The 15,989-nt window shown below is 47.1% G+C and overlaps 1 protein-coding gene across 9 annotated transcripts in view; it reads left to right on the top strand.

The window, feature by feature from the left end:
• The window catches only part of anks1b (ankyrin repeat and sterile alpha motif domain containing 1B), a 351,867-nt gene that overhangs the window by 151,386 nt on the left and 184,492 nt on the right, over window positions 1-15,989 (top strand). For all 9 annotated transcript variants that reach the window (XM_056275653.1, XM_056275649.1, XM_056275648.1 and 6 more), the window contains one exon: window positions 561-692. In XM_056275653.1, coding sequence (XP_056131628.1) covers window positions 561-692 — 132 coding nt within the window. The remainder of the gene's footprint in view (window positions 1-560; window positions 693-15,989) is intronic.

Here is a 15,989-nt window from a genome sequence, read left to right as displayed (position 1 = left end):
ATACACACACACACATACATGGTTTGTTTTTTTTTCTGAACAGTTGATATTGTAAAATATATGTAGAAATGTGTGTAAAATCTGTGTTTTAATGCTTTTGTCCCTTGTATTGGCTGAAAAGTCAGCCGTTCGAGTCATACCTCTTGTCACATTTCTTCCACTTCATCAATAAAAAACCACCTTGTCCACTCGCTCAGAATGGGTCCAACAGGCCCTCTGTCTCTTCATGTCTAATTCTTCTTTTCCAGCGCCGCTGTCTCACATGCTCTTTCACTGGTCACAGGCGTGTTGATCAGTGCTGTGTTGACCTTTGCCCCCTTTATGGTGCTATCAGTGGTTGCTTGTAATTTCGGTGATCTAGCAGCCAAAACCTGTTGTGTTTGTCACAAGTTAATGGACAAAAGCATGGGTCCTAAATGGGAAGGGTGGGAATGTGATGTGAGCTATAGATCCAGTATGGATTGGGAGTGATCTTATTACAGAGCTGGTCCTGTGTATAGATGCTTGCTTTATGTCTGACTGTAAAGAAACTGATTGAAAACTCACTTGTCTGTCCCCAGCGCCCCACGCCCCCTCTTAACCCACCCTTTGAGGAAGAGGAGGCGGAGAAGAGCTGCGGCCCCACGGGATTCTGGGAGGCCTTCACACCCTGCAATGGCTGCCGTAACCTGGGCTTCTCAAGTCTGTCCCAGGTACACACACACACACACACACACACACACACACACACATACATACACATGCACATGCAGTTGCCTGAGTTTGTCAACCATCCTGTTCAGGATATTAACTGATGCTCATACTGATGTTTGTAATTGCCCCGTTTTCCGTCCGTTCCGGTCGCTGTTCCACCCCCTCTGCCGGTCCGGGGAGGGCTGCAGACTACCACATGCCTCCTCCGATACATGTGGAGTCACCAGCCGCTTCTTTTCACCTGACAGTGAGGAGTTTCGCCAGGGGGATGTAAAGTGTCGAAGGATCACACTATTCCCACCAGCCCCCCCCCCCCGGAACAGGTGCTCCAACTGACCAGGGGAGGCGCTAGTGCAGCGACCAGGACACACACCCACATCCGGCTTCCCACCTGCAGACACGGCCAGTTGTGTCTGTAGGGATACCCGACCAAGCTGGATGTAACCCGAGGATTCAAATCGGCGATCCCCGTGTTGGTAGGCAACGGAATAGACCGCTATGCTACCCGGACGCCCCTGGGGTTATTCCCGTTTCTGAGGCTGTTCACTGAAAAGCTTGACTTCAGATGCTTCAGGCTCATCACAACTTTTATGGAGTGATGTCTCAACGCACAAACCACAACACACACAGGGTGTCACAGACGTGCTGATTTAGAAAACAATGAAATTACAGGATGGTGCATGTCGCCATTGTTCTGGGTGAATACCCTTGCTGGTTACCTTGGGAACAGTGTGACTGAGCCGTCACTGGAGAAAGTGGCTTGCTTGGCAGCTTTGAATAGTTGGTTCGATATCTTTTTCTTTTTTTTATTTCGCTCTCTCATTGTCATGCCTTGTATTGAGCTCTGCAAATCTCTCAGCCTCCCCCGTTCCTTCTCTCTCTCTTTCTCAGAACTACACCTTGAACTACACCTTCAGGGTTTTAACATTATCTCCATATATACACTACACCTCATTAGCAGCCATAATGCTGAGCAGTCCCGCCCCCCCTCTTTTTCACCCCAATTGTATCCGGCCACTTACCCGACTCTTCTGAGCCGTCCCGGTCGCTGCTCCACCCCCTCTGCCGGTCCGGGGAGGGCTGCAGACTACCACATGCCTCCTCCGATATATGTGGAGTCACCTGACAGTGAGGAGTTTTGCCAGGGGGACGTAGCACGTGGGAAGATCACGCTATTCCCCCCAGTTCCCCCTCCCCCTCAAACCGACCAGAAGAGGCGCTAGTGCAGCGATCAGGACACATACCCACATCCGCCTTCCCACCCGCAGACACAGCCAGTTGTGTCTGTAGGGACGCCCGACCAAGCCGGAGGTAACATGAGGATTCGAACCGGCAATGCCCGTGTTGGTAGGTAACGGAATAGACCGCCACACCACCCAGATGCATCCTGAGCAGTTTTCTGTGCGTCTGAAGTTGTAAAGAAAATTGTCCGCCAATGACGTCACCGGCGGAAGATCCGTCCGTGCATGTGAGAACTTCTTGGTTTGCTGATAGGCTGCAGTGTGTTGAGAACATGGGTATCACCGCTCCATACAGCTCTGTAAGAAAACCTGAAGAACTATGTTATGAAGCTCTATGAAGCGATGTTATTCACATCTTAAATTTCTAATACAGCCTATCAGCAAGCCAAGAAGTTTTCACATTCACACGCTTGGACATTTTTGGCAGTGTTTCATATATATGAGAGGGCACGGGGGGGGGGGTGTTTTAAATTGTGAAGTTTCTCAGAGTCCCTCTTATATAGCATTTTCCTCTCCGATGCATGGACTCTATTGTGCTGTGGGTCTGATGAGGGAGGCTCGGACCGGTTGATAGGCCCGTGCAATGCAGATGAGCCAATCCTTTAAAAAGGAGGAAGAAAAGCTCCGTGCCAAACCTCTGAGTCTTTCATCAATGAGCCTCCTTCTCTCCATCTCTCTGGAGGGATTATTCCTGGTTCATTAAGGCTCTGAGCTGCTGCAGCCATCTCATCTCACCTCCCCTCACCCTCCATCTTTCCTTCCCTCCCTTAAAGCCCCCCCCCCCGCTCCTCTGGGTGTATGAGTGTGGTTAAGTGTCTTTAGATGAGAGCGTTTAGCGGTGGGATAAGGCTGGCTCAAGCTCCAGGACACCTGACATTTACAACACAACACTCCCTCTGTCTTGCCCCCCCCCCACACACACACACCTACACACACCCGTCTGTCTTGCTGGCCGTCTGCCTGACTGTCACAGTGCCGAGCCTCTGCTACAAAGGGGAGTGCACCTGGATGAGTGTGGGGGGGGGGGGGGTACCACGATGTGTTTGTTAATGGACGGAGAGGTGGGGGGGGGTCTCAGGACAGAGTCGAAGATTAATAATGAATGGACTTGTTTATCAAATTGGCATTGCGCTACTTCACCCACGTCATTCCGAGCGGACTGATTGAATATTCAGGAGAGGGACGGTTGCCATCGTCTCTTGTTTTGCATCTCTTTCTCGCCGACCCACGTCGGATGTGTCCCAGTACTCCCAACCTAATTCCACCTCACGCGCTTTCCCTTTCGTCTCTTTCTTGATCTTCGCTCTCTTTCTCCCCCCCCCCCCGTCTTTCATCTCGTTCTCTCCCAGATCCCCTCTCTCTGCCAGTCTCTCTGTTATCTTTCCTTCCCATCCATCTCCTCTCTCGTCTTCTGTTCTCTGACACAACCGTGTTAACTGACTCATTGATTGTCTGAGCTGGGAGTCTGCTTTGACTTCCAGCTGCCATTGGGTCTCGCTGGTGGAGGCGGTCTTATCTGATGTTCAGACCCTCATGTGGTCTCACGTAGAACATGCTCTGTGTTTGGCACCAAATCTATGATTGTACTTCGATGAACGATGTAGTGATATTAATTTCTCATTTTCTTTATCACTTGAACAAAAGCCAGTTTTCACCCGAGATACGAGTGCCAGGGCATGCAGGTAGCGTAGCGGTCTATTCCGTTGCCTACCAACACGGGGATCACCAGTTCAAATCTCTGTGTTACCTCCTGCTTGGTCTGGCATCCCTACAGACACAATTGGCCGTGTCTGTGGATGGGAAGGCGGATGTGGGTATGTGTCCTGGTTGCTTCACCAGCGCCTCCTCTGGTCAGTCGGGGCACCTGTTTGGGGGGGGGATAGCGTGATCCTCCCATACGTTACATCCTCCTGGCGAAACTCCTCACTGTCAGGTGAAAAGAAGCGGCTGGCGACTCCACATGTATCGGAGGAGGCATGTGGTAGTCTGCAGCCCTCCCTGGATTGGCAATGGGGGTGGAGCAGCGACCGGGCGGCTCGGAAAATAGGCTAATTGACCGGATACAACTGGTGAGAAAAAAAGGGAAAAAAATCCACAAAAAAAAAGCGCATAATCACACTATGATTGGGCAGAAACGGGGGGGGGGACCCCAGATAAGAGTGCCATAGATGGCAGTTTGTTTTGTGTTATATTATTTGAGGTGACCATACTATGCAGTAGATTTTTGGGATAAGTATCTGTGTTAATTTAAGTTTGCTTCTGCATCTGCCTGCAAGTGTGGGTATGACTGCATGGCGTGTGCATGCGCATGTGTGTGGCTGAGGTTGCAGCACATGGCAGATTATTCATGCCCATACATGGTTTGACCCAAAGAAACAAAAATAATGTACTGTCTTCCATTCTTCTTATGGGGAAAAAAGATTCTTGCCCCATCTAACGAAGTCTCATATGTTTGCCATTTGATCTATGTGCGTTATAGTTTGTGTGTGTGTGTGGGGGGGTGCATGTGTGTGTGTGGGGGGGTGCATGTGTGTTGGCTGAACAGAAGGAAAGTTCCCTGTTGCTAATTTTCCGTCATAAGCACATACGCGGGATTCCTCCCACTCTCGCCAATTGAGCGCCAACCGACGCAATGACATCAGCGGGGCTGGGTTTCCACGCCAACGGAAGCGTTTCGTTAACGCACGCCGGAGATGGCATCTGAACTTCGTCCCTGCAGTGGATCGAAAAAAGGAGACGAAGAGAGAAGAAGAGATAGGGCGAGAGGGAAGGGGGTAAGAGATATTGAGAGAGAGTTAAAAAATGTGTGGAGGATGCGGATAGAGAGATGCAAGTGTGGTTGCCAGGCAACACAGAAATTCACAAGATGTCAGGCGTGGGATATCCGCCCACCGGCTCTCATTGACAAATCTCAGCCACCATCGGCACAGGTGCGTCAGAGGACTGCGCATGCATGCGGACGGGCGCATGCACGCACACACACACACACACACACACACACACACACACATACACCAGTGTTCTTTACTGCATTCTCTTGCCATATTTCAGCACTTTAACCACCTTTGGTTGTTTGTTCCTTGTTCCTCTCTTTCTCGCTCGCTCGCTCCTCTCCTCCCTTTCCTTCCCTGCATGCTTTCTTCTACCTCTCTTTCCTTTGCTTCTCTCTTTGTGGATGCAGCAGATTTGTCTGTGCAAGGTAATCTTCCTCTCTCTCTCTCGCTCTCTCTCTCGCTCAAAGATCATACTTTCTCTCTCCTTTTTATGTTACACTCACCCTCACCTACTTCATTGCTTCAATTCTTTCTTTCTTTTTTTTTTCTCCTGCTGTACCTATCCCTCCCTCTGGGATGCAGTGCAGTAAGTCAGAGTCAGTAGCGAGTGATGGCTCTATCCCCCGGAAGACTGCATAACAGACCTTCTACTGTCTTCTTGTCGGCCTGACCTGATGATAGCTAATCTGGGAAACTGACCTCACACGCACACACACACACACACACACACACACACACACACACGGTCATAAACAGGCAGTACACTTGGCCTCCCTTGTCACTCTGAAGTGTCACATCAGATGGAATGTTGCCACACACATGTTCCCCTGAGACAATAGAGATGTACTGTGTGTGTGTGTGTGTGTGTGTGTGTGTGTGCCCACGCGTGTGCGTGCGTGCGTGCGCATGTGCACACGTGTGCGAGCATGTGTGTGTGTGTGTACGCACGGGTGTGCATGTGTGTATTGTGTGTGTGCATGCATGTGTGTATTGTGTATGTGCGCGTGTGTGTGTGTGTAGGGTCATTCTTCCCTCCAGAGCACAGATAACGGCCGTCTCGCGGCTGTCCTTGATGTAAACAGGAAAGGAAGTAAGGGAAGGGGAGTGAGGGTAAGAGCATTCGATAAGGAGAGGCTCCAGAGAGGAAGAGGTGGGGTACACACAGCCGGTCTTCAGTACACATGACACAGCACCACAAGACCTGCTTTCCACAGGCCCTTAAGCAAGGCACTCGGCTCCCACAGGGCTGCAGAGGAGGAGCTCAGCGGCCAGTAGCAGAAGACTTGGTTGTGCCGCGCAGTCGTGAAACAGGATGTTGCTTTGAAAAAGAAAAGGTTTATTCAAAGCAAACAATCAAACAACGATTCCCCGAATAAAAGACTAAAATAAACAAAATATAAACACACACACATACATGCAAACATGGGTGATGCAGAGAGTTAAGAGAAATGTTCCTTTAATGTGTGTTTGCATGTTTAAATTGTAGTCTGATTATGCTTTTTTGGGATTTTTTTTCTCCTTTTTTCCTCACCAGTTGTATCCGGCCAATTACCCTATTTTCCGAGCAGTCCCGGTCGTTGCTCCACCCCCTCTGCCGATCCAGGGAGGGCTGCAGACCACCACATGCCTCCTCCGATACATGTGGAGTCACCAGCCGCTTCTTTTCACCTGACAGTGAGGAGTTTCACCGGGGGGACGTAGCGCGTGGGAGAATCACGCTGTTCCCCCCAGTTCCCCCTCCCCCCTGAACAGGCGCCCTGACCGACCAGAGGAGGTGCTAGTGCAGCGACCAGGACACATACCCACATCCAGCTTCCCACCCGCAGACACGGCCAATTGTGTCTGTAGGGACGCCCGACCAAGCTGGAAGTAACAAGGGGATTCGATCTGGCGATCCCCGTGTTGGTAGGCAACGGAATAGACCGCCATGCTACCCTCTTGCTAGACATGACAAATCAGAGAAGTGACAATTTCACGGCTGCGTATTTATAGGAAACTCGGTGTGAGTGTGCACCCACAGGTGCCTTGCTCATTCGAAAGCACAGATACGAACCTGTGAGCGCTGCTCAATAATCTGTTCATGCTGGAGTTTTGATTAAAAGTGAGGAAAGCTTCGCTGGAATCGTCTCAGTACAACACTTTGTGTAGCGGCACCAAATGGCTTTTACATATTGCAGACTATTAACGCTGGCATGTAATTGCAATTTCACAATTGCTTTTGCTGTTCCCCGCAGCAGTTGACCTCATCATCGTCCTTCTGCAAATGAATTCAGCAGGACACCTTGAGACGCACTTAATGGCCAACAGTATCGTAAAACAACTGTACAGTAATATTAGTTTGTTATTTTGTTTAGTATACCCAAGGGACACAAATAAGTAAGATCATTAAATTTGTGGGGTAATGTGTAGTTAGTAATATGTAATTGCCGAGATTACACGAGGGCAGTTCACAATAAAGACCTGATGTGAATGGCTCCGTGGCTGTAAATGAAGATTGGGACCAGGTCTCTGATGCCCTCTGAGAAGCTGTGGTTTAACTTCCAGACTGCAGCTGAATGTCAGGGATCTTATGCATTTTCAAGTCTCGTGTCTTCGGGTGCGTTCAGCCACTGCGGCAACTTGCTGCCAGACTGGATTCATTATGTATGAGAGCGAGCGGCACGGGAGATAGGAGGCCCTTCCGCATCATGGGCGGAGCGGCAACTTGTAAAAAGTTATCAGATAAGCCCTATACCACGTTTGTGAGTTTGCTAGGATCTCAAGGCGGAAAAACCATCTATAAGTGCTGACTCAAGAGATTCAAGATTCTTTGTTATGTCTCATTATACAAGTACAAGAGAGTAAAATTCTTGTGTTTCGGCTCCTCAACACTGCAGCAATGATAGTAATAAAATAACAACAAAACAGAACAAAAAAGCAGTAATAATAATAAATAATGTGTGGTGTATGTAGGGTGCTCTGTGTGTGTGTGCGTGTATGTGTGTGTGTGTGGGGGGGGGGGGCCCAGCTGTAATAAATGTGCATGTGTGTATGTAGTTGTTTGTATATTTGTATGTGTTTGTGTATGCCAAGCTATGTCTGTGTTTGTGTGTAAACTGATGATTTAGGCATACCAATGAGCCAGCATTGACAAAACCCTTTACTGTTGTCAGTGTTTGCTCCCTGCTATGCCTAAATCAAACAGGCCCATCATTAATTCTGTCAGCTGCAGCTATGTTTATCCTGCTATGCTTACATCACTTGGTCCCAAGATCAGCTCAGCACCTCAAGGTGGTTGCAAACTCACTGAGGTGGTTTAGGGTTTAGTTGTTTTTTAAGTAATGCTGAACATTCGGGTGACACAGACAACCCATCACATGGCAATTTCTTACCTACCACATTGAGACAAAAAAAAAAGTTTTTGTTCCCAGTTTCGGCTAAAATAAAAATGCACAGGAAGCTCATTGTTACAGTCTGTGGATTGCTGGTTTTAAACAGTGTTCAGCTGCAGGATAAAAATCAAAAGAACAACAGAAAGAGGTGATTTGGAGCAATAAATGCATTGATGAATCACATATGAATTGATGAATTAACATAATTAGTGACCAACTAAAATGTTGTAATGATATTGGATATACTTGGAGGATGCAAAAAAAAAAAAGACAAAACCAAAAAACACATGCGGATATGCTCCCAAGCTTTCGAAACCAGCAACTTCAGCAATATGTCGCCTCGCCTCTGAACACAACTAAAAGCGGTGTTTTTTGCGGTGCTGGCAGATGTCTCGGGGCAACGAAATTGTGATGGATCATTTGCATCTTTCTGGGTCTTTTTCATCGTGGTGTGATTCATCATTTCAACCATGACAGGTTTGGGAGGCTTGTTATGGATCTTTGTTCTTGGAGATGATAGAAGGGGGAAGCACCGTAACTAGCCCATTTAGAAAGTTTCTTTTACCTCCAGACACCCTCGCACCATGCGCTCCACAGACCTCCATTGCACTTCTATCAAAAATGAGATTGGCAGTCTCTGCTATGCTGCTTGCTTTTTCTAATTGAAATGGTCTGGGTATGCGCATAAATGCATGTGTGCACGCATGTCGGGTTGTCGTAGTGTCTGTGTAATGCATGTCTGTGGGATTTGCCCATAACTGAGGCGAGAGACCAACAGCAATTTCTAAGCATTCTTAAGATCCTGAAAAGGAACTCCACTGTATCTGAAATGAGATCTTGATATTGTGCGGGGACTCGGGAGGTAAATAAAATCTTATATAGTCTCATAAATGGAAACTGTTTTCTGGTTTGTCTCAGCTTCTTGCTCTCTCTCTCTCTCTCTCTCTCTCTCTCTCTCTCTCTCTCTCTCTCTCTCTCTCTCTCTCTCTCTCTCTCTCCATACCTTCCTACCTAGTACCTATGTCTCCAAGGGGGAGTTTCAAGAGAGCATTGCCCCCTTTTTCACCCGATTTCATGTATGTTTCCAAGTGATAATTTGATTGAACGTATGTGAAGTGTGGCGGCACAGTGGCGCAGTGGTTAATGCGGTCGCCTCACAGCAAGAAGGTCTTGGGTTTGAGCCCCGGGATAGTCCAACCTTGGGGGTTGACCCGGGTCGTCCTCTGTGTGGAGTTTGCATGTTCTCCCTGTGTCTGCATGGGTTTCTTCTGGGTGCTCCGCTTTCCTCCCACAGTCCAAAGACATGTAGGTCAGGTGAATCGCCGTACTAAATTGTCCCTAGGTATGAATGTGTGTGTGTGTGTGTGTGTGTGTGTGTGTGTGTGTGTGTGTGTGTGTGTGTGTGTGTGTGTGGGCCCTGTGATGGCCTGGTGGCCTGTCCAGGGTGTCTCCCCGCCTGCCGCTCAGTGACTGCTGGGATAGGCTCCAGCATCCCCATGACCCTGAGAGCAGGATAAGCGGTTCAGATAATGGATGGATGGTATATGAAGTGAAAGCTCGGAGAAGCTCGCATGACCTGACCTCTTCATCACCGTGTCCTCTGCTTCGGCCATTTCTGCACATCGATGGGGATGAAATTGGATCTGTGGCTTTACAGAAAGAGCATTGCGGGGGCGGTGAGGGTTATTTTCTAAAGAGTGACCACGAGTGTCTTTCAGGTGAGCACGGCTAACTGATTTCTGTAGGATTAGCCGGCCGTTGGAGGGGAATCCATTTAAGCAAAGGTCTTTCAGATGACTACTCTGACCAGTTCTACAATAAATGTTCCTCTCTCATTCTCCCTCCCTCTCTCTGTCTGTCTCTGTGTCCTTCCATCTTTCTCACATTAGCACTCTACCTCCCTCACATACTCTGTCTTGCTCTATTTCTTTCCATCTCTCCCTCTTTCCCTTTGTCTCTCGTGCTTGCTCTTGTTCCTCTCTTTAAGCAGTCAGTTCTTGGTGTTCTCTCTGACCTCTTGATGCTCTTCTCTCTCCGATAGTCCAGGTGATTGGCCTTTTGCCTTCTCTTCCACGTCTTGTTTTCTCCCCTCAATCTGTTCATCTCCAGTTCTCCAATAAATGAGCTGCTCTGTGAGTGTGGGGCAAGGCTTTCTCTTGCTGTCTTTTGTTTGACCCAGCAGTAGCGTGCCTTTCATTCTGCTGCTCTTTCCCATGCCGTCTCCCTAGTTACGAGTACACAGTAGCATATTATCTTTGGAGACCCCCTCCGGTCATGTTTTAAGACATATAGGATGATTTGTCTGATATAATAAATGGTCTGGTGTGTTTTTTCTGCAAAATAAGTTCAATTATCTTGCCAAAATCCTTAAAATCACATCAATTCCTTCGCCCTCATTGGGGGAAAAAATCCAGAATCTATGAATATGCAAATTATCCTGGCCCTGAATTCAAATCCCCCCCACCACTACCCCCATCCCTCTGCTGCTCAGCAAGTGGTCATGTAGGAGTAATTCAGCCACACATGTACGAACCGGAAACCAATTCCAAAGAAGAAGAGCAAATGGGAAAGGGTCGCGTACACATGGCGGTATCAGAATGGTAATGAATTTTATATATCGCTCGCTACAACGTTAGAAACCCAACAGTAATAGATGACACGAGGCTTCGGGCTTGATAACGTTATCAGTCGGCTGATAATGTGTTGCTAATGTTAAGATAAATGTTGGTCCCGCTCTGACAAGTTATCCACCTTGTAAAGATAAACGCTCAGATGCTCCGTTAGGTAGAAACGCTTGAACGCCATAGAAAGTCTGTGTCACTTCTTCCACGTCCACCTAGCCTGCAGCCAGTTTCTCTCTCTCTCTCTCTCCTGAGCCACACACCTGCTTTCCATCAAGCTCAGCGACCCCAGCAGTAACCCGGCTCTTCCACCTCTCATCGCCACATCGCTGTTTGAGCTACTACGGTAGTCTCATGCACTTGGCCGCTCTACACACCTCCTGAGTATTTTCCCGGTGTTGTGGCTTGGTAGTCTAATCGCCTTTTCGTTGTGTTCGGTATTGCCACTCTCCAGTTCATCTGTCTGTCTGGCTGCTTGCCCGTCCGTTCCTTCGTCTGCTGGTCCGGCGTGGCCTGGCTCTTCTATCCATCCACCTCCACCTCTCTGCTGCCTAACCTCCTCAATAAACCACTTTCCCCTAATCTCCTTCATCTTGCAACCGGGTTCACTAGTCTCGCCCGGAACAGTCTCTGGAGCAAGAGAGAGGAAAAATAACCAGCATGTCAGCTCGGGTTCCCCGTGTCCCCGGGAGAAATGGACGGCACAGCATCAGGCTTCAAGTTTTGTGGCAAAACCCATCTGTTTTGTGTTAAACTGTCAAAATGGTGCTCTTGAAAATGGCTACTGCAAACCCGCGTTTTCTCTGGAAGTTTGGCCGGGATGTTACGATTTCTCCAAATAAGCAGCACCCGTTTTTCTCGGGTTTTCGGATCCTTTGGTGATAAATGAAGGCTCACTGTTTCTCCTTGAGTAAATTCACATCTGAAAACAAGACGCGTCTCTGCCATCGTTTTGAAAGTAGTGAAACTTATAGCTGACAAAAATTACGATAATTAGCTACACCGCTTCTCCTCTGGCTGGCGTCACTGAGGTGGGTGCACATAATGATATATAAAGTGCCGCCTCGTCCACCAACGGGATTGGTTCCTCAGGTCTGTGACGTATCAATACCCGCTTGTCTTAGTCAGTGTTTTTGAATTGTCCTCGGTGCGATGCCGTTTGAAAGGAGATGTGCTCAGCCATGCTTATTCTGCTCCTGATATGTCTTTTAACGTTACTCTAACACCACATGGACATTTTAACATTACGCTAACACCATGTGGACATTTTAACATTACGCTAACACCATGTGGACATTTTAACATTACGCTAACACCACATGGACATGTTAACATTACTCGTAACACCACGTGGACATGTTAACATTACTCTAACACACGTGGACATTTTAACATTAACACCATGTGGACATGTTAACGTTACTCTAACACACGTGGACATTGTAGCAAGGCTAAAAACTTGATTTTCATCAGAGGGTGTCTTTAACATATTCTCTGATAGCTGTTTCCTCTTTGTGTGTGTGTGTGTTTGTGTGTGTGTGTGTCTCTCTCTCTCTCTCTTACTCAGCCCCAAGGAATGGAGTCTTTTGTGCTTGTGTGTGTCCTCATCCTATGTGTCACTCCTCCCCACCATCGCTAATCAAATAGCCTTCACAAGGAAATGCCAGCAAATTATAACCTCTGCTCATATCTGGAGTGGCCATGATCTCTCTGTGCAGAGTGTCAGCGGCGACGCTGAGGGAGAGCAGTTTGCTATGCTGTGCGAGAATGGCGGCACTGCGTTGTGAATGATAGCGTTAACAGACACACGGGGGGAGAGAGCGAGAACAGGATAAGGGTTGGAGTCGCAGGTTTAAGGTTACCAGGATAAGAGTTCCCGAGACGTGACTGAGGTAACACCATATTTCCTATTTGGGTTACTGGCTCTCCACTGCACGCACACACACACACACACACACACACACACACACACACACACACACACACACACACACACACACAGCTCCATAAATAGTCCATGGGCCAGAGCCCAAAATTTCCTATTTCGGTACACTCAAGGTGGCAAAACTTACTTATAATTTTTGAAAGGATCCATGTCTGTAGATGATATTTTGGTATGATAACCATTCCTGAGTGGCAGCTGTATCACAGTTATCAGCTCATGAAGTTAACCACCCCCTAAAGTAAATTGCATTTTAGACGCTGGTGCATATCCTGGTTTAGCCTCATGGTCAGGACATTTTTCAATGTTCTATAATATTGTCTTTGGTATCATTTTAAAGGGGACCTTCTTAGCTTTCATTCAAGCCCTGTTGTGGATATTTCTCACAAATATAGAGGTCACTTGAGCTCTTCAACCCGTCAATAACACACATCTTTCTGCAATGTTCGCCTAAACTATATACTTTCTTTTAGCCCTGTGACATCTAGGAATATCAGGGACACAAAACACAAAAACTGGAATACTCACAGGACTGTAAAGATTCAGGAAATGTATAATATACCCATACTATTTCATTGTGTGAGGTGATTGTGAACCTTAAATTAGAAGGGCATTATTACTAAGAAACTAACTAGACCAAAGCCAGTTAGTCCATGGGTCAGACCAGATATCGATATCACCCAAGGTGACACAACTTCACTGGTGCCATTTTATTTGGTACACTAACAGAAGTAAAATAATACATGATAACCTTTCCAAATGAGCAGCTATTTCATTTTTCTTTCAGGAAACCTGTTTCTGTGCCTCTCACGATTGTGTATTTGCCCAGATTTTTACAAATATAGCATTTCAACACCCCTGGTACTGATTAGCCTAGCTTAAACTCTGGGATAGTTCTTAGTTGGCCAACAACCAAGGATAACCAGTACTGTGTACTTCCATTCATTGTGCTAAGCTAGGCTAACGTGCAGCCAGATAGCTTTCTACTAAACACATATAGAGGAAACTGGTATCTATCTATCTTGTCTCACTCTGGAGAAGATTGTAAGCTAATTTCCCATAATGTTAGCATGTTCTTTTAATGTATATGTTAATATGATTAGTTAAAGTGGCTACGAGGAACTTTCATCTTGTGTTGATTTTAGCGGCCTCGTGGACAAAATACAGCTGTTGCATAGCAACTAGGTAATGTATCTATTTGTGGCTATGTAAGATAAATAATGGTAATATGACGCTGGTGAAGCAAAGTAAACTTTATTTTAGTAGTGTTCATACACCTAAGTTACATGTATTTGTTTGTATGTGGCAAGTGAAAACTGACTGAATATGGCCACTGGTGAACAAGCAAGTTTTTACCCAATACCAAAGCGCCCACGGGTGGAGTGCATTATCCACTGTTCTGATGATACAGATAAGCTGGTTTCACTACAAAGTGTCGACTCATGGAGAACTCTGCTCAGGGCAGCTCAGATACGAAATCATGCACCAGTTTTGAAATAGGCAAAAGACATTCCTGAGGGACAGATTCCAGCAATCTACTACCACAGAAAGTGTCGCAGTATCTTCACTATGAAGCAAATTCTTGATGGCCTCCTTGCAAAAGAAAAGAAAAGTTGTGTCTCTGCTGAAGAGAAACAATCTAAGAGAGTAGCTCGACATGCTCCAAGTACATCTAGGACTTATGATGCAGAGTGCATATTTTGTCAGAAAAACAGCAAATATTCCAAGAGACAGAATACGAGAGAAGTACTGGTGCAGTGTCGAGAACTGCGAGCTGATGCAAAGATCAGGAGTGCAGCCACAAAGAAAAGGGACAGCAGAATCCTTGCCATTGTGAGTAGAGACCTTGTAGCAGCTGAAGGGCACTACCACAGGTCATGCTATAGACTTTACACCAAAGAAGAGGTTTCCAAAGGAGAGGTTGCCAGCAATGAAGATGATGATGCTGCAGCCCAGTATGAAGCTGCTGTGAATAAGGCATACAATGAGCTGTTCCTCTTCATCAGGATGGAGCTTTTTGGCAATCCTCAAGTGATGACAATGACTGATCTCTCTTCTAGACTGGTAGCTTCAATGAACTCCCAAGGCATTGCCCAAGTCAAGGAATCAACCAAGAAGCACATAAGGTGAAACCTGGAGAGTGAGTTTGCTGGAGCCTTGCAGATATTCCCTGATGAGAAAGGAAAATTCCTCCTCTATCCCGATAACTTGTCCATGAGGGAACTTGCCAAAGAAAATCAGTCTCTCAAAAGGGAGCTGCAGACCCTGAAAAGTGTCAGTGCACAAGATGTTATAGCCAAAGCAGCCATCAAATTGAGAGCAGACATTAAAAGTCAAGATGTTCCTCAAACCTGGCCGCCTGAAGTCAAACCAGAAGCAGAATGTCCTACCATTCCAGAGTCGCTCATTATCTTCCTGTACTCTCTACTCACAGGCTCAAATGATCCTGATCATGCATCCCAGAGAGTGCAGTGCCTTCTGCAGTCATTTGGCCATGACATAGTATATGCAGTGACATGTGGAAATACCAAGCCTTCCAAGCACATTGTTCTGCCATTCAGTGTCAAATCGTTGACAGGAAATGTAGAGTTGATAAACATCCTCAACCGACTTGGTCACAGTGTGTCCTATTCACAGATGGAAGAGATCAACACTGCCCTGTGTCTCCAGAAACTCTCATCATCAGGGAGTGGCATTGCCCTTCCAGCTAACATCCATCTTGGCATATTCACAACTTTAGCCTGGGACAATATCGACCGTCTTGAAGAAACTGTCAGTGGTGAGGGAACATCTCACAGAGTCAACGGGATTGCTGTGCAAGCAAAGCCAGTCAACCCACTTCCTGTCCAACCCATGCCCACTGTTCCCAAAACAAAGAAGAGGAGCATTGATGGACCCCCACCAATGTTACCAACTTACAATGCTGGACAACGGGTAGGGCCACCACAAAGCAAAAAGTCAGATGCCGATACTGCAGCCAATACTAAGCTTGCCAGAGAGAAAAACCTTCTTTGGGTCCTAGCACGCATGTCACAACAAGAAGAACAGTCAGTCAGCAGCTGGACAGGCTTCAACATCCTGACTCGAGGAGAGATGACGGTCATCCCCGACAATATAGGCTATCTGCCTACCATCAATGCTCCAGCGACACAAATGTCTACTGTCAACGAGGTGCTTAACCAGTCACTGAGCATCATGCAGTGCTTAGGCCTGAGGAAGATTGTCTGTGTCTTTGACCAAGCCCTGTATGCGAAGGCTGTCGAGATCACATGGAAACACCATGACAAGTTCCATGATATCATCGTTAGGCTTGGGGTATTCCACACCATCTGCACACTGCTGGCAAT

The sequence above is a fragment of the Lampris incognitus genome, chromosome 3, assembly GCF_029633865.1.
Source record: "Lampris incognitus isolate fLamInc1 chromosome 3, fLamInc1.hap2, whole genome shotgun sequence".
NCBI lineage: Eukaryota > Metazoa > Chordata > Actinopteri > Lampriformes > Lampridae > Lampris > Lampris incognitus.
The sequence above is the reverse complement of the archived record's forward strand: the minus strand, read 5'-3'. Positions and strand labels throughout refer to the sequence as shown.